Source organism: Schistocerca cancellata, chromosome 9, assembly GCF_023864275.1.
Source record: "Schistocerca cancellata isolate TAMUIC-IGC-003103 chromosome 9, iqSchCanc2.1, whole genome shotgun sequence".
Taxonomy (NCBI): Eukaryota; Metazoa; Arthropoda; class Insecta; order Orthoptera; family Acrididae; genus Schistocerca; species Schistocerca cancellata.
In genome coordinates, this window is record NC_064634.1 from 441447508 (window position 1) to 441463833 (window position 16326).

The 16326-nt window shown below is 37.0% G+C and overlaps 1 protein-coding gene across 1 annotated transcript in view; it reads right to left on the bottom strand.

Annotated features, from left to right (window-relative positions):
• LOC126100464 (fatty acid synthase-like) overlaps window positions 1-16326 on the bottom strand; it is a 443119-nt gene that overhangs the window by 191187 nt on the left and 235606 nt on the right. The window contains exons 23-25 of the mRNA XM_049911071.1: window positions 2489-2728; window positions 1700-1817; window positions 1102-1281 (exon numbers count right to left, since the gene is read on the bottom strand). Coding sequence (XP_049767028.1) covers window positions 1102-1281; window positions 1700-1817; window positions 2489-2728 — 538 coding nt within the window. The remainder of the gene's footprint in view (window positions 1-1101; window positions 1282-1699; window positions 1818-2488; window positions 2729-16326) is intronic.

Genomic DNA, 16326 nt, shown 5'->3' on the forward strand with positions numbered 1-16326 from the left:
AAGATAACCTATCCATCAGACTGGGGCCAGCTTCCCTCTCTACCTCCACACTATTACCTTACACCATCCTCTACGGCATCTTCATCCACAATCCTTCTGACCCCATTCTTCTTCAGGGGGCATAGGGGAACTTACAGAGGTGGAACTTCTGCACTGCCACTGCTGCTACCATTCATCATCACTCCTGTACATCAGGAAGACTCTCCAGTGCAGCTAGCTGCCCCTCTGGCATGCAGAGACATTTGGTGGGCAACATGGACACCAACATCTCAGAGACCTCATCTCCAGATATCAAAAGGGTCAATTTTGCTGTTCAGACTTTTGGTCGAGTTACCCATCACCGTCTCCCTCCTCACCTCACCTGGTGCAGAACTACCATTCAACACACTGATGCCAACATGGCACAATCATTGACAGACCCTATAGTTGACACTAGGATGTGCTTACAACATATCAAATGGTGCCCTCAAGTATGGTGTACAGTGAGTATATTGGAAACTCTATCAGCCACACAACAGTACTTTGGATCTTCGAGCAGCTACTGGTATCACATAAACTGAAGATGGAAACCTTCCATTGCCTGAAGACTCACTTACAAACTGGATTACGGTACTGGAGGGGACTAAGTTTCAGTTATCTCATTCCATTTTGGCAAAAAAGGAAGGAGTGTTAGATTTTAACATTCTGTTGACTTGTCAGTTAAGGACTCTAGTGGTCTTTAACAGAGGTCAGTCAGACTACAAACTAGTTCACCTGTACTGCGGCTGTCATTTCAGTGCCTTGATTAAAAGTCTTCATTAAGTTCTGTGTTGAATACTTCAGCATTAACTCTCCTTTCCTGTGCATTCAGAAGTATAAATATTTATGTGACATGCCTTGGTACTTACACATTACTATAAGATTTATTCTGTGCATTCAGTAATAATCAAATTCCCTTAAAAAGAAAAAAAAGATATCTAGGTTGCATGCAAATTTTGTTTTTAAGAATAACACATGAGCTATTTAGACCCAGTCCATTTCATTTACACACACACATGTATGGCTCACAATATTACACTAAATAGTTCAAGAACAAAAAAAGAGAAAAATGACGTAGCTTACTGTCAAATAAACTGCAGGAACTGTAGCACCATCTGCCATTGTCCAGTTGTCTGGTATTTGCCAAATAAAATTTGGGTTCGTTTTTATCATTGTTGACATGGCTCCTCCCCCTGTTGCTATACCCATAACACGTCTACCATTTTTGTCTCTTCCAGAAAATTCAATACCTTGAATACAGTCCTATCAGTGTTAACAAAAATACAGATTTAGTGTAATAGAAACATTAACTGCAATAGTTAAGGCAACAAATATGGTTTTCTCTCTTTGTCTTTATGCAGAGCTGTACAATTTCTAAATTCTCAATTTACTTATTACTGATATATTTGTTAAACATTTGTGGCTATTTCATCTTGTTTTTAGGTTGTTAGCTGTGTATGTAAAATGCTGAGAAACTGTTCAACCTATCACATTCCACAATATTCACAATTATGTGTGTAGGTTGACAACATTTGCCAAGAGAATGGGAAAATCAAATACTGCTGTCTCAGTAAAACAGTTCACTATGTCCTGTTGTACATATTCAAGTAAGTTTGAAAGATATATAAACACTCACAACTGTGGTAGTCAAATTAACAATAAAGCTCAAAGTACTACATACCTGTGTACATCTGTCAGGATTCACCACATCAAATGCTAGTCTCCCTGTTGCTGTCATTACGTCACGGAAGTTGAGAGCAGAATAATAAATGAAAACAATCTCATCAGTATTAATATCCCTGAAACACACATTAATGTGAAATTTGAATAAAACTACCACATCACAATATAAATAAAAGCTGAGGTGTCAATAACAAAGCCAAATTGTGAAGTGCATTGGTTGTACAGCAATACCAAAGTGAATAGGTTCTATTTCTTACAATTTAACAGTTTTATCATATGTCTTTTCTTGTTGCTACAACATAGGGGACATTTTTAGAGAATTATATGTTTTTAGCACTTCTCTTAACTGGTGTATTGTGCATCTTCATATTATCGTGGAACAGTGACTGATAAATTTGATTTCAGGCTTACAGCGGCATGAACTTCATTCTGTGGCTGCGCACCCAAAATCTGTTATTTTAATGTTAAATGTCTGTATACTGATGTTTTGAACTGTTGCATTTTAAAAGAAGCAAGGAAAGAAGTGAACAAGAGTAAATAATATTCAATCTGGGTTATGGATGTTCCAATTAGGCACTGAGAAAATAAAGTAAGAGCCTATAGACAGTGAACTACACTGCCTAATCTTCTATGTTACTTTCAAAAAAAACATCAGAGGCAATGTTGCAAGAAAATGTCTATATTTGAATCTCAAAGTTTCTTTCTTCTCTTTGATGCTGTAATTCACTGCAAGTTTAAAAATAGAATTAATTATATGATAATTGCAAAGATATTAGAAATATCATACCCATCTGGATTTAAGGTTCCTTGTTGCCATGCAAGACTGGATAAATCTCCAACAGTCTTCACTACATTTACTGCATGAGGTGTCTTCACAGTTTTTGGAGGCTTCAAGGGAAGATGTCGGTAACTGCCCCAACAGCCTTTCTCATACACATTCACTGCTAGATCCAGTGCAAGTTGACTTTGATAAAACTCAAGGTTTGGATCAAATGCTGGGGCTTTATTATCCTTGATAAATACACATCTAGATAAAAAGTAAAGACAAAATACAGTGCATTGCTGCAGTATGTATCATAAGTATGCTTAATACTTCTAATTGGACAGATGACTTGTTTATAAGGACTGGTGGGATACTATATTTATTTCATTAGTGAATTAAACTATAAATTAAATTAAAAAGAAAGATTCCTGCCTCTTAGTTCTATGCATATACTCAAGATGAGAGAGACAGAAATTACCTAACATTATGCACCCTGTATAGGGGAAATTTTGGACAAGATTAATTTTATGGCAATGCTTTTCAAACTGTAATTATTGGTAGTCACCATGATGGTGGCATCCATTAGAGCAGCTTCTTGGTTTGAATAACAGTACTAGGAGTGCAGGGATATTTTCCTGGGAGCTAGTTGGCAGTTAAGAGTAATGGAAATCTGATGGATCTGGAGAGTTCCCTTAGAATTTACTGGTGAGACAGACAAACCTTTTTGTAGGAATAGATGGTGCCTACCAAGATGAACTGTTGGTTTATTGCTGGAACAAAGTTTCTAAACAGGACCCAGTAGGGTTATTCTGTCTCACTTTTGTACGTGTACTGGAGCAGTCAATACACAGCATCCCATTTGACCACAGAGGACCTTGCAGAAAACTACCGGCCACCGTTGGCACAACACAATGAGATTCCATGGCCTGCTGCATAGGTAACATGCAATAATATTCTACTGTTACTCCTCATCCCTAACATTCATCTCCCTCACTTATCTCAATATTATAGGGGCTTCGTTGATTACATCTGGCAGTCTGGCGAGAGACAGCAGCCATGGGTGCGTGAGATGGGTCTGCTTGTGTGAATGTGTGTGTGGTTTACCTTCTTTTCTGAACAAGGCTTTGGCTGAAAGCTCAGTGTGTAACAGTCTTTTCATTGTGTTTGTTTGCAACTCACTGTGTTTTTTTTACAATGAGTAACAATATATCCTTTTCGTAACTGTTGATATTTCAACCTCAACTTCCATTTTTTTATTACATTTCTGTAACTTTTATTTTTATTGATGCTTGATAACATTTGAACATTTTCCTCCCAATTTCAGTGATTAACATTAGTTTTCTGTTACTTTCCAAATCTGTGAATGAAGGGGCGAAGTTAGGCCTAACATCAGTAAGGGAACATGAACTTTTAAACAAACCTTATCAACAGAATGGTGATACAGGCTCTAAGTTCAGCATTAAGGAAAACAGTGATGGTGAGAAACTGAGCATGCTGTTTCTGCACATAGCAATGGCATGAATGAGAAAGGCAATATCAACAAAAATGTACAACACTGCAAACACGAAAGTAGTGTATTATTTTTAATGGACAGAGATGGGAAAAACATGATGAGATTTTCCAAAGAAAACAAAAAATACAACGTAACAGTTATTGTGAAGCCAGAAGCAACAACAAAAATATTACTGTTGTTGACTTACATGATAAAATGTTGGGAAAAAATAATTATGTCGTGTATGCAGTGGGTGCAAATGATATTGCAATAAATGAAGAAAAAACTGCCTAATGGAACTAAAAAAGTACCTGGAACACAATAAACAAGGAAATACAATAGTTGCAAGTTTACTACACAGATATGATCTAATGTATCACTCATGTGTCAACAAAGAATTTCAAAACACTAACATCAAAATAAAACAAAAGTGTTTTTTGTTTGGAAAATGTAGTATCATTGATATACGCAAATCAGACAGATGCCAGCATACCAAACACAGAGTGCATCTAAATTATGAAGGAATAAACTTTGTGTGTAAAATGATAAGTGAAATCATTGTGAACAGAGAGAGAGAGAGAGAGAGAGAGAGAGAGAGAGCAAGCAGCAAAATTAGATGTACCAGTATTGGACCAGTCTCAACAGCGAAGAGCAGCATTGTCAAAAGCAGGAGAATCATCAGTGGTGGGACCAAACAGCTGAAATAGCAACACTTGCAGCAGAAACAGTTGCCTCTCCTACAAGCAACAGAAAGCAAACCAGCATTTTTTAAGGTGAGTAACACAAGAGAAAAGGATTTTAAGTTGTGTGAAACATTTCTCTCATGTTTTCAATATGAGTTCTCCACACCTCAAGCAATAATATCAAACAGCATACTGGAAAAAGCCACTCCTAGCAAACATCATGTGAATGCAGGGGTAAGCAAAAATCAAACTTTGTCTTTATTCCACCAAAATATATGTAGTCTCAAGAATAAAATAGACCAGTTGTTAATAAATTTAAAAGACAAGTATGAAAGTGAGCCCAATATACTGTGTTTCTCAGAACATCATGTTATGAGTGGAATCCACATGCCACAAATTGAGAACTTTAGTTTAGCTGCACATTACTGTCGATCTATTATGAGAAAATGTGGAGTTGTAATATTAGTAAAAAACAATGTAGTGTATAAGTCTCTAGATTTAAGCAAATACTTTTATGAACAGCAATTTGAGGTGTGTGGCATTGAGTCAACAACATATAGTTCAACAGTTATTATACTGGCTATTTACAGGGCACCTGCTGGAAATCTGAATGTATTCCTGAGACAAATAGAATCACTTCTGTCCCACCTATGTACGAAAACTAATCAACCACTGTTCAGGTAGACTTGAATGCAGAATGTTTACATGAAATAGAAACAAAACAGACTTTGACCACCTGAAGTGCTGATACAACGTAGTACCACTGGGGGACACTCCAACTAGAGTCACAGCCAATTCTAGCCCTTTAATAGATAATGTATTTATAGATAAGGATATTTACACTAATTTAACTGTGAAAAATATTATAATTGGCCTCTCTGATCATGAAGGACAATTCCTCACTCTACACCAAATAAATGTACAAAGGAAAGAAAATTTCATTTGGAAAAACTTTAGAATTATACATGAACACACCACTGAAAGCTTTAATTAGCAATTACAGCTAATGGATTGGTCTCCTGCGTATGATGCAATTGATATTAACTCAAAATTTAATATTTTTTACAAGAAGTTACATGACTTTTTGAAGAAATATTTCCAAAAAAAGTCAGTGAGAGAAGACCTATTAAAATATGGAAACAGGCCTGGGACTACTAAAAGCATCAAAATTTCTTGTAAAACAAGAAGAGAACTATATGTGGTAGTCAAGAGACCAAATGATGCCAGTAGGAGTATGCATTATAAACTCTACAATAAAGTTCAGAATACGACCATACAAGCAGCAAAGAACATGTGCTTGAAGACAGATATTGATTACTCAAGCAATAAAGTAAAAACTATTTGGAATTTTGTAAAGAAGGAAACAAGGAAATATGCAGTTTGTAGCGAAAATACCCAAATAAATAGTGAGGGTCATCTTGTTAGCAATCCAAAAATAGTTGCAGACACATTAAACAAATAAATTTCACCAGTAACAGAAAAAATTGGTTTACAAGGCTCCAATGAATGAAGCCATCAATATTTCGAAAGCCACAGTACAACACATGAAGGTAACAACAGTCACTGTTCAAGAAACTGAAAGAGTTATTAAATCCCTCAAAAGCAAAACTCTACTGGAATTGCAATATTTCCAACAAATTATTAAAATACTGTTACAGCCATGTAAGTAAAGTCCATCGCCACAATTCTGATGCATCACTAAATGAAACCAGTCATGAGATCTACAAGCTAGGCTGCAACCACTGTGCTGCATTCTATGTAGACATGACAACAAACAAGTTATCTGTCCACATGAATGGCCACTGACAAACTGTGGCCAAAAAACAAGTGGGCCACCCTGTAGCTGAGTATGCTGCCAAACATGAAACCCCTCATCTCAATGATTGCTTCACAGCCTGTGCCACATGGGTCCTTCCCACCAACACCAGCTTTTCTGAATTGTGCAGGTGGGAACTTTCCCTGCAATACATTCTATGTTCCCATAACCCTCCCACCCTCAACCTTTGTTAGTCACTGTCCTCACCCATCCAGCCCCCTCCCTGTTCCCATTCCAGCACTACACAGCTGTCATTTCATCACCACACCCAGTCTTTTAATTTCTTTTATTTTTATTTTTATTTCTCTTCTTTCTGCTACTTACCCCCTCCCCCCTCCACACCTTCTCTCCTACACTCTGTCTAAACTGCAACACTTCACTGTCTGCCACTCCCACCATACGATCCCTCCCCCTCCCTGCCCCAGCCTCCTCCTTAATTCCACCCAGACGCCACTCCCATCATGCACTGATGCTGCTGCTCACAGTGTAGTTTCAGCTCTCTGAGACTGCAGATATGTGTACAAGTTGCCCTTGTGTGTGTGTGTGTGTGTGTGTGTGTGTAGATATGTGTACAAGTTGCCCTTGTGTGTGTGTGTGTGTGTGTGTGTGTGTGTGTGTGTGTGTGTCTACTGCGGAAAAAGGCCTTAATGGCTGAAAGCTATGATTATGTGAATCTTTTTCTTGTGCCTATCACAGCTCAGCATCTCTGCTATATGGTGAGTAGCAACTTTCCTTCTCTCATATTGATATAAGAAGTGAGATAAGACAGATGCTGCTATCTGTTAGCCAATATCACTACTGACAAGTTTTTCAAAGGTTTTAGAGAAACTGATGTGAGTATAGTTAAGCATCTCAGGGATCAAAGTATCCTCTGCAAAAATCAGTATGGATTTCAAAAAAGTTTGTCAACAGAAGATGCAATATTAGCAATTGTTGGCACAGTCTTGGAATATATCAACAAAAAAATAAAGGTGGCTGGAATTTTTTATGACCTAACAAGAGCATTTGCAGTGTCAATCACCAGATTCTTTTACAAAAAGCTGCACATCTCGGTAAAAGTGGTTCATCAGGGAAATGGCTTGACTCTTACCCGACAAACAGGAAACAGAAAGTTGTAGTGGATATTCAAAATGTAGTCCCAATATCTTCAGAATGGGGGACTATCACATGTGGAGTGCCCCAAGGCTTGGTTCTGGGCCCCATACTTTTTATTATCTTTGTAAATGATCTGCCTATCTGTGCAAAATATTGTAGATTCACCATTTTTGCTGATGATACTACAGTACTTATTGATAATGTAGTACATAAACTTGAGGAAACAGTAAATAAGGTTTTAAATGAAACAGTGAACTGATTTAACATTAATGGCCTTTCTTTAAATTACACTAAAACAAACTACAGTCAGTTCCACACAACATACAAAGATATGGAAATAGTAGTTAAAATAGGTGACCAGGTGATAACTAGGGTGGATGCCTCAAATTACCTAAGTTTGCATATTGAAAGCAAACTGCATTGGTCAAACCACATCCTGGATTTACACAAAAGATGGAGTTCAGCAACTTATGCATTATGCATTGTTTCTTCTTATACATGTATGGAAACCATGAAGTCAGTCTACTGTGTTTATTTTCATGCCATTATAGCATATGGAATTGTATTTTGGGGTAATCAGTCACTGGCTAAAACAGTACAGTGTGCACAAAATAAATAAATAAAAAATAAAAAAAAATAAAAAAGCCATAAAGATCATGTGTGGAGTCGATCCTAGAGCCACATGCAGGAATATTTGTAAGAAACTTGGAATCCTTGCATCCACTGTGCAATATATATTCTCTTTGATGTGTCTCACAAGGAAAGAAAAATCTATTTTTAAACTGAATAGTAAGTATTATAGTCATGAGATGAGAAGAAAACATGATATCCACTATGAACAGGTAAATATAGGTATGGTACAGAAAGGAGTCCATTTTACTGGCTTAAGATTTTTAATGTCCTCCCTTCAAGAATTAAGTGTTTGGCAGAAGATGAGCTCTTGTTTAAAAAAACTTTAAGATAGTTCCAATTACAAGGATCATTTTATATGATAGAAGAGTTCCTGAACTACAGTGTTTAGCATTTCTCGTATTGTTAACTGCAAATATATGCAAAAATTGACATTTGTAATCCTGACTATTCTTTATTGTAAACATATATTTTGCAATATTTATTGTCTGTAATACTTATTATTTTGTAATATTTTTTTATCTCTCAAAATTTATTTTCTGTAGCAGAACCTAAGTTACCGTTTACTGTAATATGGAATCATTTTGTTTTGTTTTTATGTGCTACCATAGATCTATGAGACATTCCATATTCTGTGATACTGTCACAACATGTACCACTGGAATAAGAAATAAATAAATACAAAATAGAATATATTGCAATTAAGGAGACAAAGTTGAGCTCTTCCTTTTTGTGTGGTTGTGGTACTGCCCTTCCTGATCACCTACATCACCATGATTAGCTCTGACTATTCAATGTTCATTTAGACTGCCTGATGCTTATTTATATTGAGGATTGCGTTAGATGCTTTTGAGGATACATAGTATGGCATAACCCTCACTGGATCCCACCACAAACTATTCATGTGAAATTTGAATACCTTAGCTAAGTTACACATCCATATTTACATCTACATCTACATTTACATAGTGCAAACCACTGTGAAGTGCATGGTAGAGGGTATGTCCCACTGTACCAGTTATTAGAGTTTTTTCCAGTTCCATTCACGTATGGTGGGTGGGAAAGGTGATTGCTTAAGTGCCTCTATGCCAACTGCAATTAGTTTAATCTTGTCTTCCCAAACCCTATGGGAGTTATATAGGTGTGTTGGTGGAGGAGTATGTTTCTATTTTATATATATCATTTCAGTTTCTTCTAGAAACTTTCTAAGTAGGCTTTCACAAGATAGTTTGCATCTATATTCAAGCATCTGGCAAATCTGTTCTTTCAGCATTTACTTTGTCACTCACCCTTGGGTCAAATAAACCTTTACACTTCTTTGTTTCTGTTAGTCCTATCTGGTATGGTTCCCACTCATTTTAGCAATATTCTAGGACCTTTGTAGGCTGACTGCATTTTCCTAGTATCCTACCAATCAACCAAACTCTGTCACCCACTTTACCTAAAACTGAGCCTATGTGAACATTCCATTTCGTTTCCCTACAAATTATTACACCTAAGTATTTATATGAGTTTACATTTAAAGTGATTTGTCAATCATTACTCCACTTTAAAATCTTATCAAGATCTCACTGAATATCTGCACACCTTTTCTCAGGTGGTACTTCATTATATATAAATACACCATCGCAAAAAAACCTAAGGTTATTATAAATATTTTCTGGAGGGTTTTAATATACAACATGAACAGCAAGGGCCGTCATGAGATATTTACTGACTATTATTGCCAAAGGAGTTACAATGTTTGAATATGACATTGGAAAAAGTTACATATCTAGTCTGAAGCACAAATTCACAATAGATGACATCTTTGACAATATGGTAGTAATACAATGTAAAAAGTAAAAACCTGAACAACAAACAAATATAAATGGAGTCGATAGGAAAAAACTCTAGGACAAAACTGGAAAAGCATGCCTACATATTAATATACATTAATAAACAAAATCAATTAAATAAAATATAATTAGTACTTGACAAACCACTTGAAGAAATATAAAACATTATCTGTTGTAACCAAAGAATATATGAAGAACTTACACAATGTCAATAATATAAACAGAAATGAATAAATGCAGGAAATTGGAGAGATTATACTAACATGCCATCTTTGAGAGCATTGTGGTACTGCATTTTAAAAGATAAATAATTAAACAATATAGAAATATAAAGGGAGCAGACAGTAAAGAACATTAACATTATACTCAAAAACTGTGCCTATGTAACAGTTTGCATTAAATTAATGAACCAGGTAAAGTAGGAAAAAAAGTTTAACACAAAATTGGAGAAGCATGCCTACATAACAATTTATATAAATTAACAAAACCACTGAAATAAAATTATCTTTGAAACAATTTGTATGCGTACTAATATCAATGGTGAAATTCAGGAATTTTATGGATTTGTTGCCAATCTCCTTGTGGACTGAATTTTTTTATGTTGACTTGTAGGTTTTGAAAAAATGTGTTGAACTGTCTTGTAGTGCCAGTCCATGTACACAGCACATCTGCATATAAAACCCAGTATGTAATATTTGCACTCAAAGGATCTTTTTTTCAGGAAATGTTGTTCATAATGGTCCACTCATGCACCATTTTGAACAACATTTTCTGAAAAAATAACTTTTGACTTCAAATATTAAGTATTGGTTTAGATACATAGATGATGTGCTCAGTATGTGGACTGGCACTACAAGACAGCTCAACACATTTTTAAACCTAAGCAGGCTACATAAAAATATTCAGTTCATCAATGAAGATTGGCAATAAATCCATAAACTTCTTGAATCTCGCCATTGACATCAGTGCACAGACACATTGGTTCAAAAATTTGTAGAAAAGCTACAACTAAAGACACAGAATACCTTCTTACTCACAGCATCCCATAGCTCACAAACATGAAGCTTTCTAGTCAATGATACACCATCTCATATCTGTCTCTAAGTCCACAGATGATTTTAAAGCAAGTGTTCCATCATGAACAGAGTTACAAACCATCTGTTCTAGATCATTTTCAGAGAAGGCATATAGCAATGTTTTGCAAAATGACTTATCATGCTCACCACTAATGAAACCTTAATTATCCTGTTAACTGTTGGATGATTAAGGTCTGCACTGATGATACAATATGACTGGGGCACTAATGTACTAGTGATCTGAGGTTTACAGTTACATCAAAAGGTATGTCTGGTGGTAGACAGAAGGGCTCAATGAACATTTATGCCCACCCCCTGATCTTGGTCATATCCAAACAATCACACATGCAGTTTCAGTTTCTATCATGGTGAATTTGAGTTTCTTGTCTACAGTGGCAAATACATCACCTTCATTCTCCATAAGCCTGGCCTTTCAATATAAGCTTAAAATTTCACCAAAAATCTCACTGCTTTCAACATTAAACAACGGAAAATCCAGGATGGAATGTGACAATATTGGAGAAGGAAAGTTGCTACTCACCATATAGTGGAGATGCTGAGTCGTGATGGGCACAATAAAAAGATTCACACAATTACAGCTTTCAGGCATTACAGCCTTTGTCACCAATAGACACACATACACACACGCACACGCACACACACACTCACACAAACGCAACTTGTATAGTATGGTGGGGGTGAATTTCTTAAAGCCATGTTCATTTTATCATCAGTTATGAATACAATTCTCTCTCACATCACACTTTTTTCCTGATGCACAGCTACCAGTCTTCTCTGCTGCTTCAGTAATTTCAAGTTTTTCTTTAGTTGTGTATAAGTGATAATGAGAACTTGTACCCATAATTAACGAGTTAACACATGGTTAATACTTAATTCTAACTTGCTACTGACACATTACAGACTGAGGCTGTGAGAACACTATATTATAAAGGGACCTATTGTTGGCAATAGAGCAGTACCAACCTCACTACAATTAATCTGTGTACTCCAGTTTTTCATCCTTAAATTTGAGAAAAAATTCAGCCATGTTTAAAATCTTGAAAAAATATGCATGGGTTGTTCATGTGTATACGGTATTTCTCCACCTTCCTTTCTTTTTTATAATATTGCCTTTAAGTTTCTGTCCTATGTACACACATTTTGTATAATCCAATTACCTTTTAGCCTTTAACTCTTTGCTTATTACTGGCTTACCATCTGAGCTCTTGAAATTCATGTAACTGTGGAACTGGTAGACATATACATACTTGTATTACTGCAGTGAGTGTTGAACTTTTGTCTATCTTGACTATGATAATGTATTCATTGTGGTGCTGTTCACAGAAACTCATCTGCATTCTTATTATCTTACTCACTATTAGAAAATGTACCCCTATTTTATTTTCTGTTGATAATCCTGCACTCACCTGACCATGAATTCTGTTCTTCCTGCCATCATAATTCAGTAATTCCCACTATATCTAACTTCCTCTAACCTACCTACCTGGTTAAGGGATGTAAATTCCACAATCTGACTTGAAGAACAGTCTAATTTGCTGACAGTTTACCATGCTCATATTCTTAAAACAGTTATGTTTTCAAAGGAAGATATTTAACATGATATAGTGAATAGAAAAAAAGAAGAATATGGTATGGGCATGTTAAAATAATGGGAGTTGGCAGGTTGCTGCAAAATGGCAATAGAGAGTAAGAGACGTAGAGGAAGAACAAATGACAGATGGATAGTTGGAGAGAAAGAATGTATGATGAAGAGGAACTGGGATAGAGCAGAGAGAGAATTATGGTGGGAGGACAGGAAAAGATGCAGAGGCTTATGTTCCAAGCAGAATCAGCCAGGGGCCACAAATGGTAGAGTATGATATAATGAATAAAGATATTCATCACTGCAATACACAGAACAGAGATGATTATCATGTGATACTCAGTAACACAAGAGAAACTGATCACAAAATATTTACTGTTGGAAGGCATTTGTTTAATATAAACTATCTCCATGGAAACATTTTTAAGGCCAAGCTAACCCTAGAATTGCAGAAAGGATCAAAAGAATCTCTGTCATATTTTTCTCTTTTGGTATTGTATAATTGTATAATCCAATTACCTTTTAGCCTTTAACTCTTTGCTTATTACTGGCTTACCATCTGAGCTCTTGAAATTCAAGTAACTGTGGAACTTTCTTCATTAAATTGTGTGACTTTTTCCAATTTTTTCTTCTCTTTATAATGATGTACTAGGATTTACAAAATATTCATATTTTTTACACATTTAATTCAATATAGCTGGAACTGTAGGAGGGGTGAGTTTGACATGGTTGCGGTTTTCCTTTTGAATATACAGGGGATTCAAAAAAAGGTTTACAAACTGACATGGCACATTGGGCATATAACAAGAATCATTAATAACATAGATAATGGGGGTTGCAAATGCCATTCGGAGATACTAAATGGCGTTGCAGTTATTTAGTCACATGCTACAAATGGATGCTCACTACAGGAGAGCTCAAAATTTTTTCCAGGTGCATTGAGACATGCTCTATATTGATACTCCATTGAACGGTACAGTCTCTCAAAGATACCTGGTATACCTCAAAGACATTCTGCTGTGACAATAATTCTGCCCACTGGGTCCTCCAGTTATGTAAGAAGTGTTCCATGCAAAAGGGGATAGAACAGGTGACCATGGCGGCCATGTGACACCCATCATGACCAGTCCAGCAGCACAAATGGTTGCCTGCAGATGTGCTCTCACTTATCTGCCGAAATCCATGGGGCCTCCATTGTGCTGAAATCAAATGCAGCAACAAACAAGCATAGGAACATCATTCAACATGTCTGGCAGAACCTCTTGCAGGAATATGAGATACGTGCAGTCATTGAGTTGGTCTGGGAGAATGTACGGTGCAATCCAACAGTCTCAAGATGATTCCAGCCCACAAGTTAAGGATAAATTTGCATTATGAGGCATTCTTATGTGTAACATGTGGTTTTGCATCCATCCACATATGCAAGATGTGAACATTCATCATGCCCTCGAGTGTGAAAAATGACAATCATTGTGAAGCTTTGGTCTGCACTGGATTCCTGCAGAAACCTCTGCCCAAAGTTCATGCACTTATTGTAGACTCCTGGTTACAATTCCTGGACATGCTGTAAATGGAATTTATGCAATCCTTTGTTATCACTAGTATGGGATACAGCTTCTGCACTTGTTGACAGCATATGCTGCACCCTTTTAAGAATTGTTCCTTAAGCAAAACTGTCCATGTTGTTCATTGATGACTAGCTTCTGGCTTGTACACATGCAATGAGCTGGTTTTGCATAACTGGCTATGCAGAGTGGTGAATAACGTGTGGTGTAGCACCTTTCTTCCGGACTGTTTCACATGATACAATCAGATGGCTTCTCGCCCACTGCAGTTGGCCATGCCATAAAGCAAATGCATCTCAGCCATTTTACAGTATGTATAGCTAGACGTGTTACTCCCAACACTTTCGTGGTGAGAATGGCAACAGTCTCCATTTGCTCTGCCTGTGCTTGTATAGCAATGACCTCTCATGACTGTAGCACCCTCTTGTGGGGATTGCAACCCCTGTTTCCCATGTGATTACTGATCTCCTGGTGTATGCCTGATGTGCCATGTCAGTTTGTAAACAGTTTTTATTGTATCTAAATAATCCAACAATGAAGCAGAATCATTGTTGCATCTTGACATGTGTATATTCTAATCTTCCACAATTATACCATGTCATTCTGATAATATTCTTTGCTGATGAAAGACATTTTTGAACACATGTCTTCAGTATAGGCTTCCCAATGAAGAAATATTATGTGTCTTAAAGAAGCCTGACATTAAATCGGTAGTTGACTTCACTGATGATGATGAGGATATTGTACCAGAGATAGATAAAGACTAAGACCTTGTGAATGAGGAGAGATTAGTGGATCTACATCTACATCTACATCCATACTCCGCAAGCCACCTGACGGTGTGTGGCGGAGGGTACCTTGAGTACCTCTATCGGTTCTCCCTTCTATTCCAGTCTCGTATTGTTCGTGGAAAGAAGGATTGTCGGTATGCCTCTGTGTGGGCTCTAATCTCTCTGATTTTATCCTCATGGTCTCTTCGCGAGATATACGTAGGAGGGAGCAATACACTGCTTGACTCTTCGGTGAAGGTATGTTCTCGAAACTTTGACAAAAGCCCGTACCGAGCTACTGAGCGTCTCTCCTGCAGAGTCTTCCACTGGAGTTTATCTATCATCTCCGTAACGCTTTCGCGATTACTAAATGATCCTGTAGCGAAGCGCGCTGCTCTCCGTTGGATCTTCTCTATATCTTCTATCAACCCTATCTGGTACGGATCCCACACTGCTGAGCAGTATTCAAGCAGTGGGCGAACAAGCGTACTGTAACCTACTTCCTTTGTTTTTGGATTGCATTTCCTTAGGATTCTTCCAATGAATCTCAGTCTGGCATCTGCTTTACCAACGATCAACATTATATGATCATTCCATTTTAAATCACTCCTAATGCGTACTCCCAGATAATTTATGGTATTAACTGCTTCCAGTTGCTGACCTGCTATTTTGTAGCTAAATGATAAAGGATCTATCTTTCTGTGTATTCGCAGCACATTACACTTGTCTACATTGAGATTCAATTGCCATTCCCTGCACCATGCGTCAATTCGCTGCAGATCCTCCTGCATTTCAATACAATTTTCCATTGTTACAACCTCTCGATACACCACAGCATCATCTGCAAAAAGCCTCAGTGAACTTCCGATGTCATCCACCAGGTCATTTATGTATATTGTGAATAGCAACGGTCCTATGACACTCCCCTGCGGCACACCTGAAATCACTCTTACTTCGGAAGACTTCTCTCCATTGAGAATGACATGCTGCGTCCTGTTATCTAGGAACTCCTCAAATGAGGATTCAGATGCTGATGTACATCAATCCTTACCTCAGCAATCACAGCTGGACCAGTTGAATACCTATAAAAAGATGGACACTACAAATGGCATCAAGTGGGAAGTTTTTCATCTTCTGGAGACGATTAGCTGTGAACATTCTAGAAGAGAGAGGAGGAGCCACTATTTATGCTCACCTACAAGTAGAAGACCCTGTCATCAGTGCTTTCTGTCTTATTTTTGATGAATCAGTGCTGTGTCTCATGAAGAAATACATAGAATTCAACACTCAAAAA